The sequence below is a fragment of the Lobosporangium transversale genome (assembly GCF_002105155.1).
Source record: "Lobosporangium transversale strain NRRL 3116 chromosome Unknown BCR41scaffold_31, whole genome shotgun sequence".
NCBI classification, from domain to species: Eukaryota; Fungi; Mortierellomycota; class Mortierellomycetes; order Mortierellales; family Mortierellaceae; genus Lobosporangium; species Lobosporangium transversale.
Window position 1 is genome coordinate 150,857 of NW_019029009.1, and position 16,390 is coordinate 167,246.

The 16,390-nt window shown below is 40.1% G+C and overlaps 5 protein-coding genes across 5 annotated transcripts; 1 reads left to right on the plus strand and 4 right to left on the minus strand.

The window, feature by feature from the left end:
* Positions 1–3,024: 3,024 nt before the first annotated feature.
* On the minus strand, positions 3,025–4,789 carry BCR41DRAFT_338867 (ubiquitin carboxyl-terminal hydrolase L5). The gene is made up of 5 exons (XM_022022128.1): positions 4,702–4,789; positions 4,450–4,543; positions 4,213–4,327; positions 3,946–4,065; positions 3,025–3,820 (listed from the first exon to the last, which is right to left on the minus strand). The coding sequence occupies exons 1-5, from the start codon at positions 4,745–4,747 to the stop codon at positions 3,125–3,127; spliced, it is 1,071 nt and encodes a 356-aa protein (XP_021879206.1). The 5' UTR covers positions 4,748–4,789; the 3' UTR covers positions 3,025–3,124.
* Positions 4,790–6,126: 1,337 nt separating this feature from the next.
* BCR41DRAFT_308827 (OPT oligopeptide transporter protein-domain-containing protein) lies at positions 6,127–8,557 on the minus strand (the record flags this gene model as incomplete). Its single annotated transcript, XM_022020931.1, has 2 exons — positions 6,127–8,204; positions 8,434–8,557. 2 exons carry the CDS (start codon positions 8,555–8,557, stop codon positions 6,127–6,129), a joined length of 2,202 nt encoding a protein of 733 aa, XP_021879207.1.
* Positions 8,558–10,145: 1,588 nt separating this feature from the next.
* Positions 10,146–11,985, minus strand: BCR41DRAFT_338868 (hypothetical protein). The gene is made up of 3 exons (XM_022022129.1): positions 11,246–11,985; positions 11,027–11,146; positions 10,146–10,919 (listed from the first exon to the last, which is right to left on the minus strand). The coding sequence occupies exons 1-3, from the start codon at positions 11,841–11,843 to the stop codon at positions 10,399–10,401; spliced, it is 1,239 nt and encodes a 412-aa protein (XP_021879208.1). The 5' UTR covers positions 11,844–11,985; the 3' UTR covers positions 10,146–10,398.
* Positions 11,986–12,339: 354 nt separating this feature from the next.
* On the plus strand, positions 12,340–14,105 carry BCR41DRAFT_325067 (V0 complex, c/d subunit of ATPase). The gene is made up of 5 exons (XM_022021567.1): positions 12,340–12,530; positions 12,729–12,897; positions 13,019–13,355; positions 13,473–13,649; positions 13,790–14,105. The coding sequence occupies exons 1-5, from the start codon at positions 12,410–12,412 to the stop codon at positions 14,027–14,029; spliced, it is 1,044 nt and encodes a 347-aa protein (XP_021879209.1). The 5' UTR covers positions 12,340–12,409; the 3' UTR covers positions 14,030–14,105.
* Positions 14,106–14,256: 151 nt separating this feature from the next.
* BCR41DRAFT_308850 (anthranilate phosphoribosyltransferase) lies at positions 14,257–15,568 on the minus strand (the record flags this gene model as incomplete). The annotated part of the gene is made up of 3 exons (XM_022020933.1): positions 14,257–14,574; positions 14,701–15,081; positions 15,305–15,568. 3 exons carry the CDS (start codon positions 15,566–15,568, stop codon positions 14,257–14,259), a joined length of 963 nt encoding a protein of 320 aa, XP_021879210.1.
* Positions 15,569–16,390: the final 822 nt, after the last annotated feature.

Sequence of the window (16,390 nt, forward strand, 5' to 3'; positions counted from 1 at the left end):
CATCATGTATTGTGCTTTTTGGCAAAGGCAAAAGTGACAAGAGAGAGACAATGCAGTGATTTTCAAAGAGCGATGCTTTACCTCCCCACATATTCCTTTATGGTTACAATGGAGAAAAAATAGAAGGGAGAGAAGTTGAAAAGTAGCTCAGAATAATTTGTTCACTCCACATTGAACCCACATGCAAGTGTCTAATGGTCTAATGTTGAAATGCTCGTTTTTATTTTATTTTTCTTTATTTATGGTTCTCTTTGCCCACTCAATGCTCTCATGTTTAAACTAATGGAAGTATTTATGTGTCATACAAACATAGATAAATATTTATTAATATTCATACATAGCATTAACTTTCACTTTCCTAGTATCATAACATTGCAACACACTATCATTCTGTAGTTCTGTACCATTGTAGGAAAAAAAAAATCTAATAAAAATTGAGCATCTTTTGGGTAGAGTGACACTCATGCTCAAACATTATTGTTGATTAGTCGATCAAAGCAAGAATGTACAAGTACGCGTGCAAAAGAAGACCTTGTAGTCTGCTTAACAAAAAATGGGAGAGACAAACACCCACTGCATTACACTCTGATATGCCAATCCATGATCCCCCTTTTTTTAACATTGTCATTCGTCCTGTACAAATGGGACTACATATGATTATCCCCTTCTCCTTCTATCTTTCCTCATCTATTGACAATGAAGCGTTGGCTGCATAAAAAAGACCATCTGGATGTAAATAATATTAGCAAAAACAGTACTATGATCTAAGCAAGTGTATGCAATGCTGTAACTTTTTTTTTTTTTTTTTTTTTTTTTTTTTGTTCGTTCGAGGCACAATTATGAAGAATCAAATGTATGTTCGCGTACTTTCTCTGTTGTTACTGTTGCTATTGTCACAGAAGATCCGAGAAAGGAGAAGTTGGAAGATGATTGTTACGAAGCATGAGCTTCTTTTCCCTCTCTGTTCTCTCTCTCTTCTTGTTCATCATCATATTGCTGCGCTAAACAATTCTCTGTGCAACAACTAACTTGTCTATAGACAGAGATAAGAAAAGAACCACTTTCACCTGTAAAAAGCATGCTGTGATGCTATGTGAACAGTATATTTGTTTAAAGTATTAAAATATTATATGAATACATGTATGTCGTGATGCATATTTTTACTGTACCATGGATATTATGCATTTATGAACCTTCACTATCCTGGCTCCTCTTTTTCCTCTCAGACTTTTAGCCTTTGTTGGGCACATTATCATGCATGTACTGAGTATTGCGTACTTTGAAACACATTCACTTTGGCTGTGCGTCAAAGTCCCTGATAAACAAAACTAACATGGAATTTCTCTGCTCACATTTTTTTTTTTTTTTCTTTCGCACAAAAAGCCTTTTCATATGACTGCCACATTCGGTTCAGTCCACGAATCTCTCTCGGTTCGGGGCTCTTTTTTTTTTATCTTCTACTATGTCCTGTGCTTTTCCTCCAGTGGAGGAAAGGCTCTCTTTGCTCGTGCTTAAAAAAAAAAAACCTTTGTAGACATATCGTATAGGTTGGATCTAATGGGGACCGACTGGCGCCATAATAATTATTAAATGTATTATAGTTTTTTTTTTTTTTTTTTTTTTTTTATATTTTTTTTTATAAAATAGAAAGCTGCGCGCTTACACAATAGTTTATGGATATTTGTACTGGAGTCTTTGACCATTAGTTGCCATCATCATTCATCCTAACGTTTCTCAGATTTGCATATGTCAAGTATAGTAGACATATGAACAGCATTAATATCAAGGATGGTTGTATAGTGTAGCATAACCTGTAGTTTTTCATTCCTTTTACATTAATCTTGCTTGTTGAAGCACAGACTTTGATCTTTCGCTCTTGTTTGAGAGCAAGGATATTCTTTTTTTTTTTTTTTTTTTTTTTTTTCCTGCAGAGAATTTTGTTGGGATTTATGGATGGACGATACGCGTTCCTAGGAATTCATCAACAAGCAAGGGAACGTAAACATCTTGTTGAAACAATTCCGGAAAGCAAGCATCATGTGAGATGATACGTTTTATTACATGCCTGATGTCTATTAGTAAAAGAGATCGACTTTTACGAAAAAAAGGTAAATGTAATAATATAGATGTGTATATAACCATAAGATGCACATTTGTCTCTTTGTTTTCCATCCCATTAAACGCTCGTGCGCTTTTACATTAGCAAAATATTGAATGAGGCAAATACATGGGAAATTTAGGCTTCGCCTCAAGTTGAAAATACAGGAATATTTTTATTAATTAATTAATACTGCTATGCAAACCCATGGTTAAAATGTTTTTGTTTGGACACATGTCAAAACGACAATAGCGCATTGCCACCGAGGCTTTTTTTTTTTTTTTTTTTTTTTTTTTTGGAGTCGATAAAAAGTATTTCAGCACTTGCGACTTTTAATGTAGGATCACTATGATCTTTAAATGCATTAATACAGTAGACATAATTATTAATCATAATCATAGTCATAATACATATAATAATACTAGTATATAGTATATATAATACATAATAGTAATCAGCATCCTCATCCTCGTCAAAGGTCTAGCCATCTGTCTCATTCACTTTTGTCACTTTGAAGAAAATGTGCGAGTGATCAAAGTTAATTTGTTCATGTACATGTACACTTACACAATTAGGGTGAGTGCTGCAGCTTAGTTTTATTTGTGCTCTGAATGTTTTAAGGCTCTTTTTTTTTTTTTTTTTTTTTTTTCTTTTGCCTGCACGTCCCTGTCTCTCCCCACAAGCTTTTTAAAAAAACAAAGTGGAGAAGGCTGCCACTTTGAGAACACATTAAAATAAAAGAAATCGATAATTATTCCCACTAACGAATATAGCTGTCTAGTCTAAACGTCATTTTACTCAAATTTGATGTTTATTTATAAAGTTGATTTCAATTATATAACACAATTGAAAATACGGTTGTATATAGATATAATATATATTTGTTATAAATATACTTGAATAAATATTAACACACTTCATCTGATCAGCATTCTTATTTTATTTTATTTTATTTTATTTTATTTTAATTTATTCCGACTTCCAGAAGGAATCGCTCGCTCTATCATTTCCTCTTCGCCAATTTGCCTATTCATACATGTCAACATCTTCTCCAAAGTTGTCACCAGTCGATCCCCCTTGCCCAGCTGACGCAGCCGCCGCCGTCTTCCTTTGCCTTGCACTTTCCAATTCTGCTTTAGCTCTTATTCTGCCTTCTTCCACTAGCCCTTCAAGTTTTCCTTCCTGAGCTAGTCCCTTCAAGAGTTCATATACTAACGGTACAAAATTATGTCTCCGTAACTTATTCTCTCTCTGTTGTTTCATCCGCTTCTCTTCTTCCTTAACAATGTCTTGTTTCAAGTTCTCAATCTCGCCCTTCAACCATCCACCTGCTTCAGGACCTTCTCTTTGTTGTAACGCCGCAAGTTGTGCCTCATACGATGCCTTCTTTTCCTCATAGACCTTGATCCGATCATCCACCACTGCCATCAAATTGAATCGGATCTCCCCTCCTGCATATTGTGCCATTCGTGCTTGAATAATAGGTCCTACTTTTTCAAGCCATGAATCGCCAGGGCACGGACCATGATTCCGAGGCCCTTCCTGTAACCCGTCCAGTTCATATAGTTGACCATTGATGGGAGTATAGGCGATAAAGTGAAAGAGGTCTTCTTTCTCCTTAGAACCAGGATCATTCATTTCATTGATAAATGGATCTGAACGCGCAAATGAGTTGTGAACTGTGCGGATCAAATCCGAATTGGTGATCGCGACACCTTTCAACTAGATAAATGGTTGGTAGTAACATCCAATTAAAAAAAAAAAAAAAAAAAAAAAAAAAAGCGGAGAAAATGTTAGATGCTTTAAATGAATAGATAATAACAGGTATAATAAAAGAGATACAGTACCTCTGCTGGAAAATCGGATACAAATGATTTGAAATTGGTGAGTTCTTCTCCTAGATCAATTGATGGTGAATTAAGAAGGACCGATAAAATCGCCTGCGTAGCACAGGCATTGGTAATGACCTAAAAAAAAGTAAAAAAAAAAAAGAAAGCGAGGTAAAAGCGCCTTTTTTTAAATATGATACTCAAAAAGAAAAGAAACGAGAAGAAAATGAAAAAATAAAATAAAATAAAATAAAAATGACAGTTTTAATTATTAGGTAAACTTACTTGTTGTGCAAAAAAGACCTTGTCATTATCATATTCAATTGGTGCCTGTGATCCGGGTGTGGATGCTGGATTACGACCTTCCCACTTGAATAAGAAGATTAGGCCATGTACAGGTCTAGAAAAATTCAATTTTCTTTCTCTTAGCGCTTGTCCAATCCAATAAGATAAAAAAAAAAAAAAAAAAAAACCACTGAGGAAAAGCAAAACAGAAAAAGGATCCGTATATATTATATATACCTCAAATCCTCCAATGTTTCCTTATCGATAGAATAAATCTCCTCAACTTGAACTCCATTAACACCGATTCCTTTAATGAGTCCGGTAAATACACCTATAATTGTACATATTTATCAATGAATTAATAAATAGTTTGTTCAATATCATATCATAAAAAAAATGTGGACCGCAAGCTGGTCTCACACACAATCTTTTTTTTTTTTTTTTTTTTTTTGTTTCCTCATTGTTCAATGAGCCTTCGCTATAAATTACCAGGATCGCTTTCAATTAGGCACCAATTTCCTGTGTCATCTCCCATGGTGTAAGAATGGTATTCTGAACTTGAAAATGAAGGTTGGAGCTGTGAGGTTCGCGCTCCAGAGATATCGCTAAAATCACGTCACGCCCTGATCTCACCACGTGAACTTGTTGCCTTGATGCGTGTCCCACCACAAACTCCATCCCTGCTTCGTTTTTACTAGAGCTTGTTTGCAAGTCTGAAGTACTTCGCTTACGCCCCTTTTGAGGGTCATTACTGTCAGAGCTGTTAAAGCCTTTTATATCTGTACGATCATGCTTTGATTTCATCCAAGGATATGCCTCCTTTTAACAAGTTGGTAATACTTTTTTAATGGCACAGAAAACTGCAATGACTTGCATACCGCGTGGTAAAGTCCTCAAAGCTCGACTTGCCCAACAAACTCATTACACGTGACGTACTTAATGGAAATCGAAAGCGCTCATTTATACTTTTCCTGAGAATCGTGCTATGAAAACTAAAAAGTAGATCTAGTTAAGAGCCATTGTTGTCCTTCATTGATGCTGCCTATCACTGGCGGGCACACTCGATATATTTTTTGATGGTGGCCTTCATGCATACCTGTAGAGGGCTAGACAGTAGAATAAGTGCGTCCAAAGGCTAAGTCATATAACTGATAGCGAGACGAGAGCGATATTATATCAACTTACTCAAACTTGGAGTAGATGAGCAACTCCCTGGCAGCGCATCGCCCTGATAGTCAGTATGTTATGCTGACGCACACGTAAGAGGGATTTACCCTTCTGGGTGAAACTGGGTCGTAGGCGCTGCCAGGTAGCCAAGCAGGGGGCTGTTTGAGATATACAATCATTTTCAATCCCCATCTGACAAAAAGGATTTCCAATAACTGAAGTAGAAGGTATATTTACTAGGGAAAAAAAATAATAATAGCATATTTACCTAATCTCTCCGCCCCGCGTACGAGTTCAATGTTCATTTTTGAAGCAGCCGAGTAGATATAGCGTGATAAACGAAAGGCTTACTTACACGGATCAGTTTTAAAAAAAAAACAAAACATTAACAAAATAAAAAGAGGGCTACTGAATCTGCAAGTTTTCTCTGTCCTCGCTCATAGAATTTTTTTTTTGTATTTTTATCTTCTTTCTTAATCAACTTGGCCAAAGGTACTTCATAATCTCTTTCGTGCTGGTAACTTCATTACAAAAACGCACACAATGCCATTAGGCCTCTGTTTGATCTTGTCTTTTTTCTTTTGAATTTGAATTTGGGTATTTTTATTAAAGCTTTGCAGGACTGAATAGCAAGTGGTATTCTATTATAGATGTTGGTCATGAAATGAGATATTAAAAAAGTATTGAGTAAAATACAAGGCATGTAGTTGGTCTAACAAATGTGTGTGTGTGTGTGTGTGTTTTTTTTTAAGCTCTCACGGAATAGTAATTAGCACCACCAAGTGGGCAGTGGTCAAAGTTGCCATCCTCAGGATTGCCCCACCAATGAGGCATTGTAACTTTCCAGGACTGAATAGAGAAGAATATGACCAGACCGCAGATCGCGACCCCGCTATCCATAGCAGCCGACGTCAAGTAATTGTAACGAGCCCACCAGTTATAACGGTAACGTCTGAGTAAGAATGCAAATATGAAGCCCAGGAAGAGACCGTTGGTATAGAAGTAAGGAAGGGCCGGAGGCATGTTGGACGTGGCTGCCAACAACACGGGCCAGTGCACATACTTCAACCAGGTCACATTAGGGAACTTACGAGCCAAGAGCCAGAAGGGGATGGGTAAGATTGCGCCAATCAGAAAGCCCCATTGCACAGGGGAGTAAATAGCACCATCAACGTTACCAAAGACACGGGCAGGGCCGATAGCGCCCCAGATGACAGAAGCAGAGTAGAATGTGTTAGTGGAACGGCATGTGAAGGGATATCCGTCCTTAGTGCAGATAGTGGGATGAGCGTTAAGCAACCAGGTGACGGTACCCAGGTTGATGGTGCCACTGATGAGGGTCGAGACAATCTGAGCCATGAACATGACGCGGGGAGGGATCTTCATGTAGTGACCGAGCTTCAAATCTGCGGTGAAGGTCAAAGCCTGAACGTTGACAATGTAGCCATAGGTTTTGAACGTAACGTTGGCAATGGCATGCCCAGGGAGCATGTAACCGATCACATACTCTGTAATGATGTTCAAACCAGGCTGCTGGTTAGTCACGGCCTGGACAACGCCGACCGGGAGGACAAAAAAGATAGCAATAGCCATGGCCAAGAGGACGGCCCACCAAGGCATGAACTCCCACACGACACAGGTAACTAAACTCAAACCCAGAGAAATGACAAAGAGTGAGATGTACCACCAGTCAGGGACTTCAGGATAGACACGCATAAGTCGCGAATGAATATCCTCGTTTTCCAGACGAGCGGACTTCCAACGGGCAATCAGCTCCTGACCATTATAGAGAATGACATGAACAATAGTGGCTGTGAGGCCAGCGAAGCCGACTCCGTAGGTTAAAGCAAAGAAGGAGTCCATGCGGAGGGGGCCGTAAGCCCTGTACTTTTCCTCATCCAGAACATTGTTGACCAGGATCATAGATTTGTTGTAAATAGCTCCATCTTCACGAAACAGATCTGCAGACAAAATAGGGTAGCTCTTGGACTTCCAAAGATCGGTGTAGTAGGCCCAGGGAACCATGACCCAGGCAATGAAAATGAAGCCAATAAGGATATTCACCTGTGCGAACCAAGGTGTGACTAAAGGTTGGACATAGTATGAGGCAGACCAGTCAAGGGCAATGGTTCCTATGCCGAGACCATTGGAGCCGGTCAGCTGAGAGAGAACAATGTTGTCAGGGTTGATCCAGCAGATCCAGGAGAGTACGCCGATGGTGGGAAAGATGAATCCGGGGAACCAGTAATAAAGAAATGAGCCAAGAGTGACTAACAAGAAATATCTCATCCTAGTCATACGGCCATCCTCCCCAGGGAGGTTACTGGAAGCATGAAGTGAACGAAACAGAGAGGCTGTCACCAAGGTCGAGGGCCAGATCATGTGTGCAGGGCGGACCAGGAACTTGCGGAGAGCGCCAGCTAGAGAAAACCCAGTGACCTGAGTTGTGAAGACTAAGAGAAGCCCTGCAATAAATGGTTTTTCAGACCCATAAAACAGCTTCTGTAGGATAATGATATCAACGGCATACGCTGTACTGGTGTTGACAGCAGTCATAGTCCCAATCAAAATGTGTTCCTTGACGGAGAAAGGGCCAGGGTTGAGAGTGAAGTTCCAGCCAAAAAGACTGACCTCGCCCATTGGAAGGACTTTGGCCATGAGGTGGCCTAAGGGGAGCGAGACCAAGGCAACAACGGAGTATCCGATCGAGATCTGAGTTTGCCTGAGGTAGAAGAATTGATTGATGAAGGAGATGACAGCGGTGAAGAACAGGCCAAGGAACCACATGCGAAAAGTATTACAGGGCATAAAGGGATCATCCGTATCTGTAGGAATTGTAGATTAAAGAATACATTGTATGTGTTAATTCCAATATTAGAATGGCAGGTGTGAACAATGGAGGGAAAATACGTTAAACGGGGCCTAGGGGATGATGGCTCACAGACAAAAAAAGACAAATGATCGACGTTGGTTCCCCAGATCGATATTTTTGTTTATGGCTGGTGCAAACAACAATAATGAGGGTTGTAGCAGGCAAAAAGAGCATGGACATACTAGGGATAGTGACGCGGACTTCCTCAATAGGGGAGTCATCCTCTTCCTCGAGGTCATAATCAGGGACAATGTCCTCGACCTTCCAGTTGTTGATCCTCTCAGCAAAGTATTCCTCTTTGCTCATTGTTTGTGAAGGTTGTAAGGATATGGCTTAGAGCCAGCTAGTGGATGTGAAGGCGTATTCGCTTTGATATGACAAGAGGAAAGGAGCAATGCGCAAAGGAGTAAAAGAAGAAAGGAAAAAAAGAACAAAAGGGGAAGAAGGAAAGTAGGAGAGGAGGTGTTAGCTATTGAAAAAAGTTTGACAAGGAAGGTTGTAGAGTGGTCAAGGTAATGAGGGCCAAGAGGAAACAGAGAGCTCCTTATATATCTCGTATGGCATACATGTAATAGTGGCACCGGCAGTGGTGGTATCAAGACATGGGGTCTGAACGAATGGAAGGGTATTGTGGACAATGAGCAAAAATAGCCAGGAATACAAAACAATTAACTGATAAAAACAAACAAAAGGGACAGATAGTACAAATAAGCATTAGCAAACGGTAAATGGGGATGGGTGGCCTTGCTGAGAGTAGCTCTGGTATGCTCTTGTTGGCCCGATTAAAAGCTATGATACACTCAGGGCCTAATGTCTCCTGGATGCCATGGCGACAAGGACCGCAGTATAACTATTCCCTTTTATTATTTGCATCCAAATGTGACAGATGATTATGAAGTTCGTTTCATGTCTCATTTCGCTTATCGCGTCCACTTGTAGCACTCATTTCCCTTTGTTGGTGCCAAGCTACCTTGATCCATTTTTACACAGTCAACCACAATAAGGACAGACTGCTCTTTATACCCAAAAAAAGATTGAGTGAATATGGAGGATGAAGAAGGAGCTGATGCATTATCCATTAGGCTTTTGAGAGTTCCCACCGTCTGTCATAGCTTGATATAGCAATGAGTCTGCCATGGCGGATCGACCTGAAGGCATTTAGATATATTTATCTTTCTTTCAAATGCTATCGCATAATTGTAATAATGGCCATTGCACCAACCTGCGCTATACATACCATCTTAGACCCTGTCTTTTTGTTATATTATTAATAAATATATATTAAAGCGACGTCTCGTGGCTCTCCTTCTGGAAGGCTTAGGGATATTTCGATTTAGAAACCCAACCCAAAGACGGTGTGTTGGGAAACAATGCGCAAAGGAGATTAGACAAAAAAAAGAAAGCATTCTTGTTTTTAAAGACACATTACTTTTGTATGTTAATGCACGGATCTAGAAAAAAAAATACGCGGCTAGCTCTTCTGGTCACTCTTTACCATTGGAAATGGATCGTCTGAAGGTGTTCTTGCAAGTGCTATGCTGCTATTATGCGTATATCAGCGCGCTATTTGTCCAGTTCCTCTCCTCCACAAGCTTCTTATTCTTCTCTCTCATCTTGCGTTTTGCGCGCGCAATCGGCAATAAATTCGTTTCAGTCTTTTCGTGCGACCAGCAGTGTTTATGAGTGAAAAAAGCTACACCAGTACACCGAAGCCAAGTTTTTTTTTTTTTTTTTTTTTTTTTTTGACCAGTGAGATTAGCTGGTGCGATGTATAGCTGGTATTCTAGTGAAAGAATGGTGTATCCTGATAAGAGAGCAGTGTTGGATAGGTCAATGTACCAGAAGACACCGAAAGAGGCGGGAGTAGTGGCAAACTTTGGAACAGAAATAAAGCGGCCCATGACGCCAATGAGGTTTCAAACGAACGACATCGCGCCAGATTAACAGCATGTCTGACATGTCTGATTAATTTATTTCTCTAGCATGTGGGACTTACCAAGATCCGACAACCCGTTCACATATTGGGATCTGCTGGATCCTGGTATCTGTCGAATCCATTCATTAAATACATATTTACATAAATGTTTTTTTTGAAAATTGAATGGTTTCTTCACAACTTCTTGTGCTGTTAAAAGTATCTATCTAGCTTATAGAATCTTGGGTTTTGAACGCTCAAACTCCTCGCGAATAGACTTGGCAAACTCTGCATCCAACAAAACATCCAGAGCAGTCAATGAAAGGCCCTTCGCTGCACGGATGGTGGCCTTATGAGCCACCTCAGTTCCTGCGCGCTCTGCAAACAAGGCAGAATGAGTGGTCAGACCCGGTTCACGTTCACCGTCCAGGCTAGCGATGTTGAAGACTGGGTGAATACCTGGCAAGGCGACCGTGACGTTGCCCATATCGGTTGAGCCTGCAGGAGTGGTCTCGTCTACTTCACGCGAGTTGTAACGAACCCCAAATGACTTCATGTATTCTCCAAAACGATCTGCTAATGGTGGGTTATTGTTGAGTGGCGAATACTGCATTGGTTCCTTAATATTGAGAGTACAACCTGAAGCTTCGGCAGAGGACTTTGCAATTTCTGCAATCTGATCGTGCAGCTTGAGAAGGTCTTCATTTTTGTTGGCACGATACAACGTTGTCATTGATGCCAGTTCTGGGATGACTACAAAAAAAAAAAAAAAAAAAAAAAAAAAAGAAATGATATAAGACATCTGTAAAAACTGTTGTATCCATCCAATATCATGATGATTAATGGCGGAGAGTACTTACTATTAGCGGCTTGACCACCATTGGTGACAATTGAGTGGATTCTGTTAGTTGGTAAAGTCTGTTGGCGGAATAGGCCAATGGCGTTATATGTCATACAGACCGCGTCAAGAGCATTGATCCCTAACATTAAAGTCAATGGATGAATGCATTCAGTCTCAAACGTTGATTCAGCATTCCTCGCCATCTACTTTCAGCATTTTCATAAAAAAAATTACTCACCTTCCCATGGGCTTGCTGAAGCATGAGATGCCTTTCCATGGAACTCAAAGTCAAAGCGTCCAACGCCCAAGGGCTGCCTGTAAAGAACATCAAATTGAGCAGGATGAACCATCATACAGGCATCCAACCCATTGAACGCGCCACGTTCCAACATTGGGCGCTTCCCACCCAGTGTTTCCTCAGCGGGAGTACCCAACAGACGAACTTTACCACGGATATTATTTTTCTCCATTGCAGCCTTGACACCGAGGGCAGCAGCGACACCTGAGATTGCAATTAAATTGTGTCCGCAACCATGGCCGATGGAGGGCAAAGCGTCGTATTCAGAGCAGAATCCAACAGACCGAATTGGTTCATCGACTGCAGAACCAGAACCTTGATTCTCATATTCTGCAATAAAGGCTGTAGAGATATCGCAGGCTTGTCGGGTTACTTGGAATCCTTGTTGCTCCAGATAGTCTGTGAGTGTCTTGTGAGCAAAATGTTCCTCGTATCCCAATTCAGGATGATCATGGATCTGGATGGAAAGCTGACGGAGACTGGCGTCTGCGTTGTCAATGGCCTCCAGAGCGTCGTCTTTTCCTGGTCCTTGTTGCATGGTCTGAATTTTATTTCTGAAAGACAGAGGGGGAACAAGCGAAGAGGTAGGTTGAACGTGTGAGCGAAGTGAAGAGTGAAGTGAGGAAGAATAAAAGTCGGGGATGCGTGAGAAAAGAGGGAAACAGCGTACTTGCCTTTTGAGGAAAGAAATGCAACCATTTTTTGATGGTGCTGATGATCCTAAAAGATTCCCAGGACAGTCTAGCACTGTCGTGACCATGTAACACGCAATTAGAGCATACTTTTCAATAACGCGTTCAGCTACATTTTCTTATTATCCACATGTAATAACATGTATATTCTTCCATCATTAATTGATAACTGGAACAGAAACATAGTGTCCAATGTATGGATAAGCTACCCCTAGAATGCAAAAGAAGACAACGTTTAGCACTGTCGAGACATTTTTTAGTCACCCATCTAATGCCCCTGAAATACTGAAAACGTGATCTATAATAAACGTCACGCTCGCACTCCATACCCTCTTTTGCATCAGTACAGTGTTTCCTCTCCTCATTCATTCTCTTCGCCTTTCTAGACTTTTAAGAAACTCGACAAAGAACAATGGAGGCACTCTTCTTCAACGCTGACGATGGATACCTTGAGGGCATTGTGCGCGGATACCGTAGCAGCATCCTCACTAACACCGCTTACATTAATTTAACCCAGTGTGAGACTCTTGAAGGTAACAAGGAAGAATTATATCTTCTACATATGGCATTCTCTTCCGCCTCACTCTTTCATTCTTATCGTAGTGAAAAAGAAAAACCAATACTCATTATTATCGTCTATTTTTTTTCCTCACTCATTATCATAACAACTACAACTACAACCACAACTACAATTACAACTACAAATGCAACAAAAACAACAAAAAAAAAAGATGTAAAACTTCAACTCACTGCTTCCGACTATGGTTCACTTCTACAGAACGAGGCCAAAATTTCGACGTCGTTGTTGTCCGAGAAATGCAGGGACAAGCTTATTCAGGAGTTTGAGTACATTCGCGCTCACGCTGTTGCACCTCTTTCACAGTTCTTGGACTTTATGACGTGAGTTCATTATCCCCTTTTTTTCTAGATTATGGACTCTTTTTATATCCAGTTGCGAGTTAAAAAAAAAGGGAACTAACCGACTTTTTTTTTTTTTTTTTTTTTTTAAAAAAAAAAAAAGGTACGCCTATATGATTGATAATGTCATTTTGCTGATCACAGGCACATTGCATGAGCGTGACACGCACGAGCTCCTGAATAAATGCCACCCTTTGGGTAATTTTGACAGTATGCCTGCGCTTTGTGTAGCAACAAATGTGGCCGAGTTATATAATTCTGTCTTGGTCGAGACACCATTGGCACCTTATTTCAAGGATTGTCTGTCAGCAGAGGATCTGGATGAAATGAATATTGAAATCATCAGGAACACACTCTATAAGGCTTACTTGGAGGACTTTTATCATTTCACTCAGAGTTTCGGAGGTCCCACAGCAGAAATTATGGGAGAACTATTGCAGGTAAAAAAAAAAAAAAAAAAAAAAAAAAGCACCAATAATAGCTGCAACAGCCGTCAATAAGTAAACTCATGCATGACTTTCTCTGTTTTTTTTTTTTTTTTTTTTTTTTTTTAATAGTTCGAAGCGGATCGCAGGTCGGTGAATATCACCATCAACTCATTTGGCACAGAGCTGACCAAGGACGATCGCGCGAAGCTGTTTCCTAATATTGGACGCTTATACCCTGAGGGCAACCTCAAACTTGCAAGGTCAGACGATGCCGAGCAAGTGAAGGCTATCTGCGATGTTTTCTTGGTAATGCTATTACCGAAATGAATGAACTACAATATCATTGCCTGTCTCTTATCCCAGCTTCTTCTGATGTATTCTATCTAACTGACACTTTTTTTTATTTTTGTGGAAAAAAAAAAAAAAAAAAATAATTGTACCTACAGGAATATCGTCAATTCTTTGATAACAGTTCTGCCACAGGATCATCTAAGGCGCTTGAAGACCGCTTTTTTGAATATGAAGTTCATCTTAACAAGAAGTCGTTCCAGCAGCAATTCCACTATGGACTCTTTTACTCCTTTTTGAAACTCAAGGAACAAGAGATTCGTAATATTGTTTGGATTGCAGAATGTATCACTATGGGTCAGAAGGAACGTATTAACAACTACATTCCTATCTTTTAAGGCTGTGCTCTTTTAAGGCTGTGTTCTTTTTTGTTTTTTTTTTTATTTGAGATGTAGCACAATTGAAACCAATGGGAAAGTGACACAATAAAATAAACGTATCAAGGCGAACAACATCATGAGCATAGGATGTTTGGGAGCCAATTTCTTAACTTTATTGATATTATACAAAAGAAAGTACCATTTAAAGGAATAGAACAAAAAAAAAAAAAAAAAAAAAAGAGATCTTATTGGATGTCGCGCCTGAACCCTTCCAGGACTGCGCGAGCCCTGCCACTTTCAACACTTTGTCTTGCAAGGATAACAGCATCCTCAAAATTGTCAGTCTTGCCTGCAACTACCAAAAGAGCAGCAGCGTTCAGCAGGACAAAGTCCAAAATTGGATGTCCGGGAGACTTGAACTTGTTGTTGAGTAGATCATCCAAAATGGCTGCATTCTCTACGGGACCACCTCCGCGAACAGATGACAATGGGTGTGAAGGAAGTCCAAATTGTGCGGGCGTGATATCCTCCTCAATGACTTTACCATCTACCAGCTTCCAGACCTTTTTATCCAAAAAAAAAAAAAAAAAAAAAAATTAGAAAGTTAGAAGGAAACGGGCTTGGTGGTGAGACATGCACATGCGCAGAGAGAGAGAGAGAGAGAGAGAGAGAGAAGGGGCTTTGCTTACATGTGTCTCTGATTCAGGGCTGATCTCATCCAATCCATTGGCGCCACAAACGACCATTCCTGAGATGAGACCCATGAGTTTTAGGCTTTCGATCATAAGAGCACCCAGACTTCTAGAGTGAACGCCGACGACGACTCGTTTAGGTTTTACCGGATTACTCAAGGGTCCCATCAAGTTGAAGATGGAGGGAACACCTAATTCTTTCCTAGGAAGACTCGTGTTCTTCATAGCCGGGTGATAAGTTTGGGCGAAGAGAAAACAGAATCCATGATCATCAAGCAATGGAGCTACATCGTCCGGTTGGACATTATCGATCCTGCATCCAATCTTTTCTAAAATATCAGCAGATCCACATGCGGATGAAGCAGCTCTGTTCCCATGCTAAGATGAATATATAAATATATATATTGTACATTTTTTTTTTTTTTTTTTTTTTTTTTAAAGATAGTAAAAGATAGTAAAAAGATAAATGAGTCAGTGGGCGGGCTGAGTAATTTAGTGTGAAGAAAAGAATCATGCTCTTTTTATGGGTGGTACGAACTTTGTCTGCATTGATTGCATGAATCTAATGAGTATTGTATTTATTACTTTTTTTTTTTTTTACCTTGGCAACTTTGCATCCTGCGCCTGCAGCGACAATTGCAGCAGTTGTGCTGACATTGAAGGTATCATGACCATCGCCGCCGGTGCCGACGATATCGACAAGTTGTTCCTGAAGAGTTGGGTGTTGTTCAAAGGAGATGGGAAGGCCATGGTTACTCATTTCAACAGCACAGGCAGCTACGATGGCCGGGTCTGAATCGAGTTTTGTGAGTTTGAGACCAACAAGGTAGGCACCAATCTGAGCTTGAGTGGCACGACCCTCCATAATCTCTTTTGTTGCAATGGTAGCATCTTGAGTGGTGAATGTGTCGGGTTTGTGGACCAACTTTTGAAGAATGGGGTGCATAGCAGTCTTGAGAGCAGGAACTTTTTGAGGAGGTTCTAAAGTCATGACGAACTAAAAAAAAAAAAAATAAAAAAATAAAAAATAAAAAAAAATAAAAAAAAATTGAATGTAGAGGAATGAAGAAAGTGTTTATAAGGGTTAAGGAGACAAAATAAAGAAAGCAAAGTGAAGAGAGAATGAATGTGAATGAAGAGAAAGAAAGAGCCAAGTTTAAAAGAAGAAAGAGTGGGACCTTTATTGCCGGACCTGATTCTGTTATCAAGATCGATGGTGCCATCTGCATAGCCAAAGAATATAAATGAATTAAAATATTGACTGTCAAAGAATATAAATATATATTATATATATATATATATGTATATATATGCTGTATACAAGGCGACTAACATTGAATGTTTACATTTGGAAAATTCCTCGGCAACCCGCGCCTAAGTGCCCAGTGCCCAGTGCCCAGTACCTAGTGCCCAGCGCTGATACCAGAAGACTCATCACGCTTATTATATATACATTTGCACGATAACAATGCAAAGCGCCAGCTCAGCTTTGATCCAATAACAAATGATCCAAAGAAAACGTGACTTACAACGCGCGCCTAAATTCATTCGCAGTAAGGGAAGGTGGCTACATGACTGCGGCTCCGCCCATTGTCTGCCATCATTCTTCACAATGCCAACTACACCTAGACGGCCGAGACAGACTAACAATAATCCTGTAGGAACAAGTGAGCACCAGGGACAAGGA